Here is a 15,731-nt window from a genome sequence, read left to right as displayed (position 1 = left end):
AGTGGGGACATAATTATGGATTATAATGACTTATACTGTCTTTTTACATTACGCTTTGCATCGCGCCGCGTAAACATAAATGTCTGCATTTGTGATCGGAGAAATGACAAACTACAAACGCTACTCTACACTGCTCAAAACTCGCATTTGAATCATCAGTGGCAAATTCTTTAAATATTAAAAAAAACGTACTTTCTGTCTGAGTCAGAACAGCCGGCATTGTAGTCTACTCTAGCAGGATCAGGAAACAGTCCTCCATAAAATGCACTGGACATCGTAATATTTGGTTTGAAGTGTTCTGGAACAGTGTTGTAAATACAACTTAACCACTGATTCCTAGTCATGTCCTCTTTTGGAAGACCAAACAAAGTAGTTTCGCTTTCACATGAAACACAGCGTCACACACGGCTGGCTAGAGTGAGCGGCGGCTGGAGGCCTAGAGTGAGCGGATTTTATGTGCCCTTATTTCATGTGCTGCTTCACTCTGTTCTCAGGTCTCTGCTTTGGATCAGGAGATAATTGAGGTTGATCCAGATACCAAGGAAATGCTGAAGACTTTTGTAAGTTGATTTGACTGTAGTTTGTGTAGATGAACTGCGAAAATGTAATCCTGTGTTTCCAGTGCTGTAATGGCTGTATTTTACAGCAGTGGTGAAAGTCAGTGGTTCATAGTGAATAAATTAAGAGAACAGCTGTCAAAATATTCTGGAAATAACATGCAAAATATTGACGTGAAATAAAACAAAAGGTCGTCATTCAAGTGTTAATATTCAGACTTGAATTGAGGAACCCACATTAACCCATTCTTTCTCTCATTGCAGGACTTCGGCAACATCTCCAACTTGCAGGTCACCCAGCCAAGTATTGGAATGAACTTTAAAACACCCAGAGGAGTCTAGATGTGTAATTTATCAGAAGTCAATAAAGACTGCAGAAAAAGAACATCGTTGTGTTTGAACAAGTCATTTTTGATCATCTGGATGATCATTCTTCTACTGACAACACTCTTTATGACACTGGATCTGGCCTGTTCAAGTTGTAATACAATGCAGTTACGCCTTGTTAAAGCAAGTTTTAAACTAGCTTGTACAAAAGAATTTCTGAAATGTTAATACAGCACAGCTATACAACAGAATCTGATATGTAAATGCAAAAGACATGCTCCATATGTTAAATGCTTAACCTGTGCTGTGCCAGGTGTTCATTATTTCTCCATTACTATGGGGAAAGCTGGTTTTCATATAAAGTCATGGAAATATAACAGACATTTCCAATTGCTCAATTTTAGCCATTTCTAACCAGTGTTTGGAGAATGATGGTAAAAAGTCCTTCAGTAATCAAGAACGACCAGAAAAGTGGGGTATTTTAAATGGTGAGGGACACCTGGAAAACAAAATCGCGTTTCAAAAGAAGTGCATGCAAGTAAAGGAGAACCAAAGGCAGTGTTCTTAGTATTTTTTTTTTTTTAAAAGCCACAGAATTTCTAGAGACAGCAAGAAGATCTTTGTACAGAAATAAGCAACAACAGAATTCTGCATATGCAACACAGTAAAACCTGCCGCTCAAATATTATTTCGGAGGCAAAAGAACAAATAAGACCAGCTGCCTATGCTAAACTATGACACTACATTACACAAATAGAGCTTTATATTCAAAACACAGGATATGTAAAAATTTTTTTTTTTCTTTTCTTGAAATTGTTGAAAAAGTGCAATAAAGGTTTGACTGTCTACAACTTGATAGGTTCTCCCAAATAGGTCATATTGTTTTTACCAAGCTTTTTAACAAGTTCCTATAATTACCCAGAATTTCTTAGTCGGAATGACATTCAAGAAAATGTTCAAGGAGACATTAAATTCATAAAACAAAATGATGATTGCTGTTACATATTTTCTTTGGGTAAAAGTACAGATCAAAACCATATCCAGCAGGGGAGGAGCAGTTGAGATTTTTACCTCACACATTAACATTCTATACAAGTACTTCATATGGAAAATAAAAGATGAGCACTAGGAGTTCTGTATAAAAGTCTGTTGCATTTGCACTTTGTTGCTTTAAGTGCCAAGAGTGTGGTCTGTAAAATCTCACAGTGAATGTTGTCATTCATTCATTGGGTTTATGTAAGCTCCGATACAAGAATTCAGACCAATGCAGCAAAAGGAAATAAACCATATAAAGCACTTTCCAATGTACCAAATGTGTTCATTTAGCAGTAACATGTAGAACCTGAAGTCTTGAGTTTAAGCACCAAGTCTGACAGCATGCATGATGAAGGTCTACGTTCTCGTACCACCGGACTGAGTGACCAGTAACAGTTCAGCATTACAGAATAAATATCACAGTGCTGTGTGATAAACATTTTGAAAATATTTCCCAGTTGTACTGATATCTGTCATTCCACACCAATTTAATAAGGCATTTCTGAAGGAAACTCCCATTTAAAACAGCCATAATGTAGAAGGGGGACGTGACGTTGCAAACTGCAAAAATCCATTCTAATAGCAAAAGTAAAAAGATGTCTCTGACTAAGCGGAAACTGTCGTGAGAGGTCAAAAACATTGCTGTGGTGACGAAATGAGTCTATTTTAAACATATATACAAACTGATAAGTGTATATGCATATAAAACAATACAAAATATGTTTAAGAAAATAAGACATGGCACATTATATGACATACGAAATAGACATCAAATTAAAACGCTTAATACAAAACGAGTTGCAGAAATAAAAAGGACAAAAGGATGATGTCCAACGTTCAGCTCACTGGAACGGGGGCAATATATATAGATACAAAAACATACAAATGAAACACTGTAAATTGTGCCTTACACGCACCAACACGTACACCAGCATAATGTAGTTTTCCGTTTTTCGTAGGATAATAAAATGGTGTCTTTTCAAACGGTCTCCACTGAAACATAAGGAAACGTTTTAAGATGCTGAGAGAAAAATCACAATCATCTGGTTGAAGTAACCACGTCCTTTCTCAGAATGTCCACTGTCCTCATTTGATGGGTTTCTCCTTCCTGAGAGTAAGCAAGGTATGCCAAACATTAGTGTTTTTTTCCTATCGCACTCTCAATTTAGCAAATGATTGAGAACTCCTCCGTGCTGTACGTCCTCCCTGTGACAGGTGAGGTCTAGTGTTATTGTGAGGATTGTGCTCAGGCTGTCGTGATGGCGTTTAGGTCCTTCATTAAGCCCTCCAGATGGGCCATTTCCTCGGTCAACTCGTCTGTCTCGTAATTCTGAGGGAGATGAAGAAGGTTACTGCAGGGGGTGGGGTTGGGGTGAGCTGTGGTTTGGGGAACTGGGTTTATGAGGGGATGGTCAATGGTACTGCAGAAAAAAAAGCAGGAAATCAAATAGCACAGCCACATGCGTGGTAATGGATGAAGGGGTACAGTAATATTGTGCAGTATGCAGGATAAACGAACCAATCAGCAGTTTTAATTCAGTTTAAGAAATTGCAAAATTACAATAAGCGAAATAAGCAATAAATACAGCCGTTAAAAGGGAGAAGCAGGTAAAGGTTTGAGAGAGAAGAAAAAGATGTAAAACATTTTATTATTAGCTTTTTGTAAATTTAAATATATTCTATATGTAACAGTATACTCAATATGTAACAGTATCGCTAGAACAACATGGTATGTAGCATAGTACATGACATTGTGGTAGCTCAAACAGTAGAGCACGGCACCAGCAACACCAAGGTCATACGTTTGATGTAAAATGATAAAATGTATACCTTGAATGCAATGCCAAATGTCGTAAATAGATCATTTCTACTATGCAGTACATTGTCATGTCCCTATCATAATAAATTAGATAGAACACATTTTTGGAGCAGATGGCTGACTTTGGCTCCTTACTGATATCCTGATGTTGCCACTGTATAAATAATCAAACTACGTTTAATATAGTTAAAGCTCCTAGAGGAGAACGAAAATACTAATAACATTAGCATATTTTTGCATGTTACAGAGTTACTGCATAACAGAAATGACTCAAGTGTGCATGGTTTTGTTCTAAGAGTCATAATGTACAGAGAAAAAGTAGTACAGAGCATTATAGGAACAAAAGTACTCACACTCCCTGCATCTTCATGCAGCCTGCTGCTTTCCGAGACATCCGGTGCACTTGGAACTATGACAGGCATGGGAGTTCTTGTCCTTCCCAACGTACCAATAGAGGCTGTTTTAACTGAGTGAGGTCCTAAAACAAATCGCAGAAGTCAGTCTTGTCTTTCTGCCTTTTAACCATGAAACATTGTGCTATTCATTATAAAGATGCACAAACCATTAAGTTCTTTTTTGAACACTTGGGAGTTTGACAACTATATCCAAGGTACTGGAATAAATTCGTTTTCTATTTAAAAGACAGAACATTTTCCATCAGTCAATATGTCTTCCTCTTCAGCCACTCTAAACTGTGGTGCCCCACAAGGCTCTGTTTTAGGACCTATTATATTCTCACTGTATATGTACCATTTAGGCTCAATATTCCACAAACCTTTCTTATGCTATAAATGCTTTCATTTTGAACTTGGAAGAAGGTACATCTTGGTTGGAAAGATTTTTTTTAAGCTCAATGCTGATAAGATATTTATATCCTCTTAACTCCACCAATGAAATTACCTTAGCTTAGCTTGCAATTTAATGAATGTACCTGACTATATTAATCTTTAAATTTAATTTTAATGAATCTTTTATAAATATTGTTATGCTAAAAGTCATTATTTTAGACACCGCAGATTGGATCACCCAATAAGGATGGAATATCTAGTGTGAAGGGGAACTTACCTGTCTGAGATAGCAGTGGAGTGCTGGGTAATGCTGCCGAGTCATACATGGGGTAAGCTGGGATGGCAGGCACTGCAAAACTCTTGAGCGGGTGCGTGGGACGAACGTGTGCTATGGGTGTAGTGAATGCTGGCTCCTCCTCAGTGGCTGAGCTGTGGTAGCTAATGTCTGTCTCTGAAAGGTCAGTGGTGCAGGAGGGCTGCCCAGACGGAGGGAGCAGGTCAGCACTAGGGGTGTTCCTTACTGACTCTGTAATTACAACAGCACTGCATTCTATTACACACGTGTTGCATTCAAGCAACCTTAAAGATCATGAGAAGCCTGCTGGGAAAAAAAAAACCAGGTAATATGTCAAAGAGGTCAGACCTAAATGTGAGGAGGTGGAATACTCTCCTTCTGAAACAACCACTTTTGAACAATCTTTTTTTGACTAGGATGTGGGGACTGAAGGTGAAAGTCCTGAGCATCTTGATGTATCCCAATCTTAATGTTTCTTTCTCAAATGTATTGTTCTTTGGTATTATTGCCATAAGATTTATTACATTAATGTTAACAGTATTGAAACTCTCCAACTATTGGCAAAATGTGAACTTGCAGTCGATTGTAAGAAAGGGGTGGGTTTAGGTGGATTAAATGACTGGAAAAGTCCAGCAAACAACATTAGAGAGAAGTCTGATGTTTCACCAGAAAATGGAGTTAAAATGTGTTTATTAAAAATGATGAGGTCAAAATAGTGAACAAATGAAAACGACATGGACGAATAGTTTACAATAAGGTCAATTACATCAACATAGAAAACAGATTTTCATTTCATGCTGACTTTAAGAAAATAAATAGGGTAAATTTTGATTTCATGTTGCCTTTAAATTGGTGAAGATGGTTTTTGGAACATGGTTATTTGCTTTGTTGCTGGCCAAAGTTGGTCTACCAGCTCTAACCAGCTTGACCAAGACGGTTCACCAGGTTGAAACAGTAAATGACAAAAAAATACAAAAAAATGACCCACTTACCCTAGCAAGAAACCATGAAAAAACAGCTACCACCTAATGTTGGTTTGGGCTGAATTTTCCAGCAGGGAATACTGGAAGCAATTCAAATGTTACAAAGCTCTTGTCTAAAGCAAGTGCTAAAGAAGGAGGTATGTTCTCATCAAGAGATAAAGGGGAAAATGAAGAGAGATGGAAAGTTTCACTACAATCCTATGGTCACCAACCAAGTGTACCTCCATGTTAAGAGAGAAAAAAAGAACATGACTTTAAGCTTCATAAAGAGTGACTCAACATGGGCTAACACATTTGATTCCAGGCATGATGAAGGTCTTCACAAAGTCCCACTTATGCGCTCTCACCTGTGGACTCTGCCCTGTCTAGATGAGAGATGGGGGTGGCGATGGACCGCGTGCTGCTCTGGTGGTGGAGATAGCTGCGTGTTGGCGAGGCCAGGCTGCCCAAGTGATAATGATGGTGATGGTTATCGAGGGAATGGATGGGGTGAGCACTAATCACAGCTGCGAATGGACACAAATAATACAGCGCCATGGTTTAGACCTTGCGCACAAAGCTATGGGATTATGGAAAGCATGGTGCATCTATAACATTTGCTCATGCAAACAAAGAACAACAGACTGAAAGACACGCTATGTTGCTAGGTTAAAGAATTTTTTGTAGGGCTAGAAACATACTCTAGACAAGTATGCAAATGCAGATGCAAATTCTTGGCTAACCTGTTCTTTCGTTGCTGTGGTGGTAATCTAACTAACTTTAACTAATTTGCTGAGCAATAGACCATTGTTCTGCCATGGCAGCAGTTGACCTGAACATTCTGATGCATTTCAAATTGTACTTGAGTAGAGTATGTTTTCTGGCCTACAACTACAATAATGAACTCAGGGAACCTTGTTTGAGAAGCATATGTTATTCCAAAGAGCATAAATTGTTTAATATCCTAACTGAAAGAAAAGGGGCCAAATTAAGGGTGTCCGGTCCCTGGTTCAGGATCGCACACTTACGCTGAGGGAGTTGTGCATCAAAGGGCATCATCATTTTAGGTCTCATTCCCCGACGGCCTGCCAATGTAGACATGCTGTCCTCTGATTCATGGCCTGTAAATCAGACAGTGACCAGCCAATCAGATTGAGAAAGGCTTACCCACCCAACAGGCTCCCAATACAAGAGCCATATGAAGACAACCAGCTGACTTTCTAGAGTCAGTTGCCAAGATCATGTGATGTTTTCACTATTGCATTGGGATTCTATTGTTTGTCCATTAGAGGGCAGTGTAGACACACATATCAGGAGAGCAGCAGGAGCTGTAGGAGAGCAGCAGCAGATGGACATCACCATTCATGCCATGAAAACAAAAGGCTGCAAGTTTTTCCATTTTAGACAAGTAACATGCCAATCACAAGAAATAATGACAAATAGTAGACATGGCTTTGAAGCATCCTTCAGAAGCAGCAGCTGGAATGATGTCATGGATTATGCAGCAGGTGAAGGCAATTTAAAGACCCCATGAAATGGTAACATCTTTTTTCCTGTGTTGATGGATGTTTTCCTACTGAAACAGGAAGTTGGGGCTGGACATATCAAAGAGGCTTTTTAGGCAGCCTTAAGGCGGTCGCACACGGACGAGAAGTGCAGCGCAGCGTACGCACACCGGAGGCGCCGTTTGGCGTCTGTCCGCGGCGCCCAGCTACGTTGTGTTGTACTTGTTGTACGAATTGTTCTAGACGTGGTGTGGCGCTGTGTTTCTCGTCCGGTGTGCGACCGCCTTTAGGTTTACATCATAGCTACTTGCTACTTATAGTCAGTTGTAGATGGTATTGAAGGAGGGTTCTAGTCCGTTTTCCGAAGAGGAAAACTATGAATACGTCAAAAAATCTCCAGTTTGGGAGTTCACTAGTATATAGATGGCCTTAACAGACAAAACTCTTTGCGTTTTGATTTCATGGGGTCTTTAAATCAAAGTTCTTACCATGGTAGGAGTTACGTCTCTGGAGCATAGGATCCATAGAGCCATCCACCGGGGTGATGTCTTGGGAGGTTCGGGGGATTGGTGTGTCAGTCATGACTGGATTGGGTTCAGGCGATTTGTCGATAGGTTTTAGCTCCAAACGTTCGTGGTGGATCCAGAGGTCTGGTGGCTTCAGATCTTTGGAATTGCCCTTATACTTGTGGGATCCATTGGCGGACTTGCAGGCTGCACGTTTCCTGGAGATCATATCAAACAGTTTGAGGGAAGCTTGTGGCAATCACATTTACCCTCACGCCAGGACTGAGTATTAGGACTTTTCGTCAAAAGGAGATCAAAACTTGAACTTTGTGAGGAACTTACTTTTTCTGCTGTGTTGTGGTACGGCGTGTACACAGGAAGGCGCCAACCACCACCAGGATGATAGTAAATGCACCCACAGACACAATTATGACGATAACAAGGATGTGGTTATCACCAGTGCCAGACATAGACATATCTGTTTTCCCTGAAACATGGAAAATCTATGGTTATAACGTTACAAGAAAAGGAAAATTTGTCAAGGCAAACTTTGAATGTTGGTTTGTCAAATTCTCGCTTGAAAGTTTTAAAAACTTTTTAAAGCCTTAAATGTTTATGAAAGAATGGCCTGACAGACAGAAATATAGAGGTAATTGGTTGAGTTTTGCTATGGGGTTGCTAAGTGTTAATATGTTGTTCATAAGGTGTTTCTACATAGCCACTAGGGTGTTGCTAAGTGGTTGCTAGGTTGTTATTAAGGTGTTACTAGGTTGTTGGGGTGGTTCCTAGGGACTACTGGTTGGTTGCGGTATTTTTGAGACCTTCCTGGCAGGTTAAGATTCTTAAATATATTTTTTTGGTTTAAATATATATTTTTGGTGGAGTTTTTAATCCACCAATCAGACTCAAGAAGCTCAACGCTGTGCTTGTACTGTGCATTGTTCCATGACCGGGTCCTTGATGTAAACACATTTTAATGGGTACTCTTTTTTTAGAACCTGATTACAATTTCTACAAAATCACATTATGATTTATATAGTTCGCAAAAAATACAGCTACCCGTTTAGCCTGCTGCCTTATACACCAAAGTTGCACATACCCTGTTTATTCAGACCAATCTGTAATGTTATTAAATAAGTGTTAAATGTCCAGATATTTCATTTAATAACAACAATTATGTAATGTGTTCTGTTGTTGTTGTTATTAGTAGTAGAAGGCTATCAGATTCGCAGTAACTTGATCAGGCATTAAAAACAGCTACCACCACCTAAGGGAGATTTCGAACACACAGCGGAGAGATTTCAGCATGGAGGATGAAAACCAGACTCAACGAGTGAGTAAAGTCGTTTTTTTATCTGATGGCGTTGAGCTTCTTCACTCTGTTCAGTAAGGAGCGTTTTGATTGGTGGATTAAAAACTCACCGCGACTTGGATTAAAAACTCACCATAACTTCATTGGCTGAACGGAACATTTTCCAAAAAAAAATATTTATGAATCTTAACCTGCCAGGAAGGTCTCAAAAATACCGCACACAAATTCAAAGCAGTCCACGCACGTGTGACGATTTGCAAATGCAGATTCAACGATCCATAAATACACGTAACATCATTCATAAATGTGTGATGGAAATTAATTCAAGAACTTGTAACGTTCGGCTCTATGGGTCGAATTTACAATTGTTAAAATGGGGTCAGATTATACTGTGTGAGAACTTTGAGTGTTTAAAAAGATGAGACAGACAACAATGTTAAAAGTGAAAATCAAATATGCATTTACAATATTCACAGGGAACTTAAAACAACACAATAAAACTAGAAATCCTAGGCTGTTAAAAGCACAGAGACTTTCAGTTCCATACCATTAAAACAGTCCTTATAAAATCCAGCGTGTTGTAAGTTCCAATGTAAATATTGTAAATACATATTTGATTTTCACTTTTACAAATGTATTATTTTTCAGGCTGATCTGGCTCCATAATAGGGTGTTGCAAGATGCCACTAAGGTGTTGTTATATGGTTGCTAGAATGTTATGAAGGGTTATGAAGGGTTGTTGCTAGGTTATTGGGTGGTTGCTATGGCCTTTGCTAGATGATTGGTAGGGCACCTGACTCCTAACTCCCTAAGCTGGAGTTAGATGTTTTCTAAACGTTGCTAGAATGTTTGTTATTGATAAGGTGTCATGATTGCAAATGATTGCAAGATGCCGCTAGGGTGTTGCTTAGTGGTTTCTAGGTTGTTATTGAGGTGTTGCTAGTTTGTTGTGGGTGGTTACTAGGAACTAATGGGTGGCAGCTATGGCATTGCCAAGCCGTTTCAAGGTGTTTGCTAGGATGTTGTATGTTCTTCACAGGGCATTGCTAGTTGGTTGCAAGGCGATGCTAGGTGTTACTAAGGGGTTGCTAGGCTGTTATTAAGGCATATGTAGGGTGCTAGGTGTTCGCCGGGTAATAATATGGTGTTGATGGGATGTTGCTAGGTAGTTCCAAGGCACTGCAAGGGCATTGCTAGGTGGTTGCTAGCGACTACTGGGTGGTTGTTATGGTATTGCTAGGTGGTACTAGGTACAGTACTAAGGCGTTTTCTTGGTTGTTGCTATGCTACATCATTGAAAAGCCATTGCTAGGGGTTTTCTACAGTGTATAAACATAAAAAACAGCAATTACCAACTGATCCAAAACCTTGTTCTGGTGCAGACGGTCTTCCTGGTTTCACCAATATACCTGGAGCTACAAGAGGTCACATAAGAAAAATTGGCTGGTGGCACATTGGAATCTACAGCTTTTGTGTAAAGTTCACATTAAAACACATCCACCCATAACATGCAGTTTAAACCGATAAACCACAAGCTGTACTTCAGAGAAGAGCATCACTCTCATCATTTGACCAAAATGTGCTTGGGAAAAGACTGTTAGTAGTATGAAGTATTAGCCACGTGCATTTTGCTGATAAACTAGTAAAAATTATATATTTTCCTGCTATACACCAGCTGGATTTTTCCATGACTGCTGATACAGTTTAGTGTGCAGGGAAAACAAGCTGCTCACTTCAATTTGAGGACATTAGTGGAATAAGAGAAGAGAGAGCAATTACCTTGGTCATTAGCCATTTTGTCAGAGGATTCAGCTAGCAGGACAAAGCAGAAGGAGAGGAGACAGGTTAGAGGGGGAGAGGCGTGCAGTCAGAGCTAAGCAGGACCCTATGGGTGGCTTGTGCATGAGCCAGTATGAAAGTTTGGCGAGGTCAGGGTAAACGCAAAGGGTTAAGCTTTAGATTAGGTTAAAAACAGCGTATGTGTATATGGTAACTGAATACATTTCCCAATATTAAATCCTACTAATTATAATTTAGCAACCGAACCCTGCTGAAAAGAACAGCATGTAATTCCATACGTGTCCACTTTGGTTTAGGCTAGTTCATTATGGTCTATTTGGTCTCTTCTGGTTGATCAAGGACATCTTGCTGGTTAAGCCAGATAAGAAACCTGGTGGTTACACCAGTATCCCATTGTATTTTTGAAATCATAACCCAAAATATGGTGGTCTTTTCAGCAGGCAGCAGTGATTGTGATTATTCATCAACATGAATGAGCTGGTTTACCTTTAGGAGTGCGGAACTGGACAGCATCAGACATGGGACCCATCCCCTTAGAGTTACGCGCCTGGATCTTAAAGTAGTAGGTGGTATCAAGGGTCAGCTCCTGAATCTGATGGGTTAGCCTGTTCCCCACTACTGGCTCAATGACCCAGTCATGAACCTCTGCATTCACATCAGTGCTGTAGTAAATGATGTAACCTGGGAAGGCAGAGAAAAAGTGATACAAGGGCACATTGTAATGATAAAACAGGCAAGTTAAATCATCACTGTCTCTAACTGGTGATATATTTTTAATCTAACTTTGGCACCTGTTATCTTGCCATTGGCTTCTGAAGGTGGCTGCCAGTTGACGATGATGGTTCGTGGTCGTCCCTCTTTGCTCACTACAGTCACATCTTTAGGTGCAGAACTTGGGACTGGGGAGAAAGATAAAATAAATGAAGCCTACAAATGCAGAAATACCCTCACACTTTATGTAAATGTAAAGTTTATTGTTCATTGAGTACATTTACATGTACAACAACACTACTTGATGAGTCATTAAACTGAAACGATGAGGTCGCAACCTGTCCCATCTAAAGTACATACTTGTTTCAAAAGTTGTTCCATGTGCAGTCATGCTCCAGGTGCTGGTCCTCCGGCCCTTGGTCACCATGACCGAGAACTCGTATAAGGTGTTAGGTTTAAGACCAGTCACAGTGTGAGTTAGTGTGGTAGTATTAGCCACCTAAAATTAATAAATCAATGTCAGTGCTATAACAAGCAAAGATTCTCCTCCTTATTCTGTTGGCAGACGCTGTGAGGAGCCTAGATTCTGCTAACCATACCTTAAACTTTGTGTTTGCAGGTATGTTGGTCTTCCAGCGCACTGTGTAGTAACGTGCATCTGTGATCTTCTGGTTCTTGGGCAGCGAGTTGTCCGCCCAGGTGACTTTGATGGTGTCGTGGCTCAGAACGGATGCCTGAACGCCCACTGGAGGCAGCATGGGTAAAGGGTCTGGTACTGGAGTGTATGGAGCATGGAAAAGTTCGTACAAATCAACATCAGGGTCTATGGGGTCTGCAAGCAAATTACACAATGTCCCATGGTAAAAAAATTAAAAGGTGAAAGGTGAAAAAAGGTGAGCGCGATTACACGTACAAGGGGAGGGTTTTAGGACGGGAGACATGTAACAAAGGGGGAGAACGGATTAATGGGTTAAAATGGGAGGCGAGGATGGGGGGATTGTGGAGGTGGGATTGGGAAAGGAGAAAGAGAGAAATATTGGATTAGAACAGAATATCAAGAGACAGTCACAAAACCATCCAGAGCTACAGCTACATCTACAATGAGTTGAGGAACTACATCAGCTTGGTTCACTACCAGCTACATCACAAATAAAGGAAGAAAACAATCAGTCAGACAGTGGGAGTTCATATACACAGAGCCTGGAATATAGTGCACAGCTGCTGAATTGTGAGCAAAACGGTTAGGACTTTGCTGATAGACCTTAGACTCTTAGAATTTTACATGGATAAAAACAATGCTGTTAGGGATAAACTACAGTTTTTTACAATAAAGTGCACTGGATAATGGTCCTATATCACACTTATATACTTTTTTGATACTCATGATTCCTCTCTAAATGCCAATGTCAAATGTTAGAACTGCAATTAAATTTACTGTCCCTTATAGGCTATGTATTGCAGGGTTAGAAAATCTCAAATTATTATGTGTGCTTCAAGATCTTAAGTGTTCAGCTAATGAAAAAAGGTTTAGATCTGTTGCTTTAATTAATAAAGCTTATACCGCAATTTAACCAGATTCACAGAAGGAAGCAAATGAAAAGGTTTTTATTTTTCTTTCCTGTCTATTAATTTTTATTTGAGGTGTGGAATCAATGACCTTGTCTGAGTCAAGGTTTTGGAGATGCACTTTTTTTTTTTTTTTTGATTATTCACCAAAGCTTTCAGATCATTTCAATGTGTGATGCAGCTCTGGTTTTACTGATATGATTGTGTCAAATACCAGCACAACAAATAAGTCTGGAAGTCTGATCCTTTTTATAGATTTAAAGCAGTTTGCCTGCCTTAAATCACCTGCGTTCCTAAGCGCTCCCTCCAAGAATAACAATTTGGAGTGGGAAAATATGCTCACAGGCTTTTATATGTGTGAAACTGAGAACATATTATTTCTGGCTTGAACATTTAACTGTTTTCAAATGGCAAAGTGGGCTATTTTCCACAGTGATGAAGCAGCCCCATTGTGAGCACTATGTGAGGTTGAGCTCTGCTTGTTCTCTGGAATTCTGTTAAAGAGTGGAATGTAAATAGATTCACTGTCGAACTAGCATGCAATGCCTAACAAAACACTACAAATAAAATGCAAAGTATCACACTCTTTAGCATACAGTAATTCACTCACTGATTTCCTGGAAGTGCTGCTTTTCATAAAGTAACAGAACATTACAAAAAATCTCTAATTTTTTGTTAAATGTGTATGTATATTCTGGTACTCTCAGAAGAGGCAAAACTGTTACCTTTATCTGTTAGTATAGATTACAACATTCTGTCTTAACGGTGGAAGAGACGCTCTGCAGGAGATCTTCAACGCCCCTGCAGCAGGTTTCGTTGAGTTCAGTTAAAGGTAAACCAGGTGAAATGAGAAATGCCATGTAGCACATTGCATGCTGGGAGGTAATAAGAGTGTACCATCGATCAAAACGGGAGGTGAGAAATTATCCGGAATTCAGAAAGTGGCCAGCTTCAGTTTTTCACTCTTTCATTCCCTATGCAGTGTGAATCAATTCAATTCAAATTTATTTGTATAGCGCTTTTCACAATACACATTGTTTCAAAGCAGCTTTACAGAAAACCAAGTTTCAAGATTTTTATTCGTCACATACATGTGCATGTGTCTACATTTCAAGTTCTTTTTTCAAGAATCAAGTTCTTGGCACTCTTAATGTATTATTGGCCATATTATGGACCTTAGTGAGCATAGACACCATATTTAATTTGATGCTAATAAAAACTAGCCAGTAAGGGATACAGTAGTTATTATTGTATAGCCATATTGTTAAATAACCACAACATGTTGGACAAATTGTGCAGCCCTACAGACAGGCACAGTAAACCTGATTTTTAAAAAAAAATTTTTTATCACATTTTAAAATGCAATCACAATTAAGATTTTTCCCAAAAATCGTGCAGTCCCACCTTGCTGTCAACTATTCAGTAGTCAAAATATTTCCAAAGGAAAAAAAAGTATGTCCTAAACCTTTCAGATGAAATATAAAACCAAAGTATGTTGATAAATTATTGGTTAAAATGGTACTTAATCCTAATTTTTGACAACATGTAGAATGTTTCTAGTTAGCTAAACTCTTTATTGAATCGCCATTGGCTAGTAAATTTTTTAGTTTACTTGCCAGACTCAGATATATATATTTGTTTGTAAAATGGCATGTAAAGTGAAAGTACACTCTTAAAAAAATGAAAGTACACTCTTAACATCAGTCAGTCAAGCATTATAGTATGATAATCAATATTATTTAATGATAGAACTTTAGTAATTAGAATTAAAACTTGATAACCATGTATGAATGCATATTAGTCATTTTAACCGAACTTCTGACTGGTGGTGGTGCTTTTTTGGTCATTCAGTGTTTCTGTAAAAAAAAAAAAATGGGGGAAAAACTAACAAAAAATACTGATAAGATAACAATGATACGAATTCTACTAATAAGAACAATATAAAACGCACCAAGGATTAATGAGCTACTGGATTGATGAATATTAATCAGGTTGTGTGCGTTCGCTCGAACTGATTTGCTGAAATCAAAACAGGGACGATAATAGGTGAGCACCAGCCAATGAGATTGCAGCTTGCGCATTAGCTCCGCCCACTACTGGAGAAAGCGGCAGTTCTTAAAAGCTGAAGAATTCCAAAGGAACTCCGTTATTTTGACAGCAAAATATAAATAAAAAGAATATAACAAAGAATATTGTTTACATGTAGCGCCATAGGTAGAGCGTCAATTCTCTCTCGCTGCGTGTGTGAGAAACAAAGTGACGGCGAGTCGTGCACCATTTACACTAGAGTTTACGGTACGTTAAATGCAGGTGCGTTGCACATCCATTCAGTTGAACTGAAACACAGCACAGATCGTTTGACGGAGTGTAAAACTCTGAAGCGCTCAGTCAGAGAGTGTTCGGCGAGTGAAAATATATCTGAGCTAAACTTAAACTTAGCCTCCAACTCACACACTGGCGAGTAAAATCTGAGAATTTATTAGCAATTGGCTAATATTAGACATCTAGTCGCCAGAGTGAAGATTTAGTCGCAATGTAGAGGGTTGTA

At 39.1% G+C, this 15,731-nt stretch overlaps 2 protein-coding genes across 6 annotated transcripts in view; one reads left to right on the top strand and one right to left on the bottom strand.

Moving 5' to 3' along the window:
* The window catches only part of LOC107738906 (40S ribosomal protein S17-like), a 6,061-nt gene extending 5,119 nt beyond the window's left edge, over positions 1–942 (top strand). The window contains exons 4-5 of the mRNA XM_016550819.1: positions 495–560; positions 822–942. Of these exons, the coding sequence (XP_016406305.1) occupies positions 495–560; positions 822–899 (144 nt within the window). The 3' untranslated portion in view covers positions 900–942. The remainder of the gene's footprint in view (positions 1–494; positions 561–821) is intronic.
* A 614-nt stretch (positions 943–1,556) lies between these two features.
* Positions 1,557–15,731, bottom strand: part of LOC107738904 (neogenin-like) — a 17,224-nt gene continuing 3,049 nt past the window's right edge. Inside the window, exons 4-16 of one of the 5 annotated variants that reach the window (XM_016550813.1) lie at positions 12,217–12,392; positions 11,978–12,116; positions 11,698–11,805; positions 11,393–11,587; positions 10,886–10,918; positions 10,459–10,521; positions 8,137–8,281; positions 7,777–8,012; positions 6,812–6,904; positions 6,152–6,310; positions 4,804–5,052; positions 4,092–4,216; positions 1,557–3,249 (exon numbers count right to left, since the gene is read on the bottom strand). In XM_016550813.1, the coding sequence (XP_016406299.1) occupies positions 3,166–3,249; positions 4,092–4,216; positions 4,804–5,052; positions 6,152–6,310; positions 6,812–6,904; positions 7,777–8,012; positions 8,137–8,281; positions 10,459–10,521; positions 10,886–10,918; positions 11,393–11,587; positions 11,698–11,805; positions 11,978–12,116; positions 12,217–12,392 (1,805 nt within the window). In that variant the 3' untranslated portion in view covers positions 1,557–3,165. Of the gene's footprint in view, positions 3,341–4,091; positions 4,217–4,803; positions 5,053–6,151; positions 6,311–6,811; positions 6,905–7,776; positions 8,013–8,136; positions 8,282–10,458; positions 10,522–10,885; positions 10,919–11,392; positions 11,588–11,697; positions 11,806–11,977; positions 12,117–12,216; positions 12,393–15,731 lie in introns of all 5 variants that reach the window. The other 4 variants (XM_016550815.1, XM_016550816.1, XM_016550814.1 and 1 more) reach the window with 4 other exon arrangements.

The sequence above is a fragment of the Sinocyclocheilus rhinocerous genome, unplaced genomic scaffold (assembly GCF_001515625.1).
Source record: "Sinocyclocheilus rhinocerous isolate Xijiao unplaced genomic scaffold, SAMN03320098_v1.1 scaffold1396, whole genome shotgun sequence".
Taxonomy (NCBI): Eukaryota; Metazoa; Chordata; class Actinopteri; order Cypriniformes; family Cyprinidae; genus Sinocyclocheilus; species Sinocyclocheilus rhinocerous.
Note: the sequence above shows the minus strand (reverse complement) of the source record. Positions and strands in the feature narration are given on the sequence as shown.